Source organism: Amblyraja radiata, chromosome 13 (assembly GCF_010909765.2).
Source record: "Amblyraja radiata isolate CabotCenter1 chromosome 13, sAmbRad1.1.pri, whole genome shotgun sequence".
Taxonomy (NCBI): Eukaryota; Metazoa; Chordata; class Chondrichthyes; order Rajiformes; family Rajidae; genus Amblyraja; species Amblyraja radiata.
The window spans coordinates 1,452,775-1,455,313 of record NC_045968.1 but is presented as its reverse complement, the minus strand read 5'-3'; the positions used below and the strand labels follow the sequence as shown (position 1 = coordinate 1,455,313).

General features: G+C 47.3%; 1 protein-coding gene across 1 annotated transcript; it reads right to left on the bottom strand.

The window, feature by feature from the left end:
* Positions 1–225: 225 nt before the first annotated feature.
* LOC116980112 (G-protein coupled receptor 35-like) lies at positions 226–1,080 on the bottom strand. The gene has a single exon (XM_033032222.1). The coding sequence runs from the start codon at positions 1,078–1,080 to the stop codon at positions 226–228; it is 855 nt and encodes a 284-aa protein (XP_032888113.1).
* Between the last annotated feature and the right edge of the window lie 1,459 nt (positions 1,081–2,539).

Below are 2,539 nucleotides of genomic sequence, written 5' to 3'. Positions count from 1 at the left end.
GCCACTGTGCTGCACCGGCACAGAATGCGAGCTATGATATGAAGAACTTAAACCCATTCCAGCGACTTGGACCAGAAATAGCGACCGTGACTTTTAAATGGCAATTAATAACTTTTAAAGAGTAATTAATGACAAAGACGTTTTAATAATCTTGTTAATTTAAACTAAAGCAGTAAAATCGGATATAGGAAAATGACAACACAGTCCTGGGGGGGAGAGGGGGGGTTAATGCGAAGAAGGGTCGCGCAACTCGTTGACGGTCGAGCCCATTGATGTGTCGGCAACTTCCATTGGGACGGCCGTGCCGGATACTCGCTCTGCCCGCCGCAGCTCCTTGATGGCATAGAAATAGTAGATGGAATCAAGGCAGCAGTTGACGTTGGCCAGGTACAGGGTGAAATGTAGAGCGTGGCGCAGACATTCATAATATTGTTCCGAGATGAAGCCGTTCACAGCGGAAGCGTACAGCAGCAGCGCGGCGTGATAGGGCGTGAAGCAGATGAGAAAGGTGAACAGATTTGAAAGGAGGACCTTGGTACATTTCTCGTTGCCCCTGTCCCGCGGATCACTGGCTCTGTCTCTCAGGCTGTGGACAATCCCAATGGAACATAAGACCATAATCAAGGCGCAGACCACAAACACAACGCCGAGAGGGGCAATGAATACAATATCCAAGACGCGAGGGGAGAGGTGGTAAAAGCAGGATTCCGACTGACTCGTAAAGTAGATGTGAAGGGTACACGAACACACGATAATCCAGATCGCAGCGCAGACCCCCGCGATCGTTCTTGGGGATGAGATGGTCCTGGCGTTGAAAGGATGCACGACGGCCACGTAGCGGTCCACACAGATCAGGGTGATCACCAGGATGCTGGTGTACGTGTTCACAAAACACAACGACTCAAGAACCCGGCAGAAATTCTTCCCCATCTTCCGAGACCAGTCATTGTTGACGAAGAAGGCGTAGACTTTGAAGGGCAAAGCGAAGAGCAGAAGGCTGTCTGAGACGACAAGGTTCATCACGTAGATGAAGGACTTGGTCGGTTTCTTGACCTCACAACAGATGGTGTACAACGCCATCCCATTCAACGCCGACCCAGCGAGACACGTCGGCACACTAAACAGAAGCAACACTACTTGATGAGCCAAGTCCGAGTGATTTCGCGAGCTATTTTCACAATTCATTGCTAGAAGAATCTAAAATTGGACAATAAACCATCAGAGAGAGTCAAGGCAGATAGGCAAACACCCCTCATCATATACCTGCTGCCCAAAGTCTCCCCCCCCGACCCCCCGACCCCCCGCCCGATTGTACACAGCCCTTCCTCATCTGCACTTTCCTGGGGCCGCATACATTCGCTTCCTTCCCCTTACTTTGTCACCCCCCCCCCCCCCCCCCCCGGACCCCTCCTCGCCTTCAACAATTCATCTTACAATACTCCCCCCCCACCTGAAGTCGGATCTGTCCTCGGTATTTTTTGTAGAAGACGCTATAAATGGCACGTTTTCTCCCAGAAATAAAAGCGCCCGAATTGGCCGAGTGGTTTCACGCAGCCTCGACGGCCCCGCTCTCAATACCTTCAATGTTGTCCAGTCTTCTCTCAATTTATAACGATGACTTCCGATCAGAGACGGCGCGCACACACCGTGGTCGGAGTTGTCACATTCAATGAGCTAGATACCTGATGCGAAATCAGATAACTGGAGCACAAACCGATGTTTGTGGTCAACCTGCTGGAAAGTGGAGACCATACAAGTTCTCTTCCTCTTGGCTAATTATAGGTCACAATGACAATACTAATTGTGTTGTGTTCTATAAAATTAGCAATTTTAATTGTCAATTTATAAACTCACGTCGTTTTTTTTTTAAATTTAAGGCAAGCAAACCCCCAGAAAATTGTTGTGAGAATATAGGATATTCTGGTAGAAGATAAAAGTTTGAGAGAGTTTGTGGCAAATCCATGTAAACAGTTTTAACTTTGCACCTTGCTAAAGGACAACAATAATGACAACTGAAAGGAAATATTAATGATGGGCAGCCAATTTGAATTTATTTTTCACCCACCTTAGAATTAATCCCAGAGTAGGGTAAATAGATTGGAGGAACAACACCTCATGTTCCACTTGGGTAGTTTACAACCCAACTGTATAACCATTGAAGATAGATACATAGAAACATAGAAATTAGGTGCAGGAGTAGGCCATTCGGCCCTTCGAGCCTGCACCGCCATTCAATATGATCATGGCTGATCATCCAACTCAGTATCCTGTACCTGCCTTCTCTCCATGCCCCCTGATCCCTTTAGCCACAAGGGCCACGTCTAACTCCCTCTTAAATATAGCCAATGAACTGGCCTCAACTACCTTCTGTGACAGAGAGTTCCAGATGTACAAAATACAGAGATACAAAATGCTGGAGTAACTCAGAGGATCAGGCAGCATCTCTGGAGAAAAGGAGTAGGTAACGTTTTGGGTCAGAACCCTCCTTCAGACTGCTGAACATTGAATTCTCCAATTTAAGGTAACTATAACAGCCCCT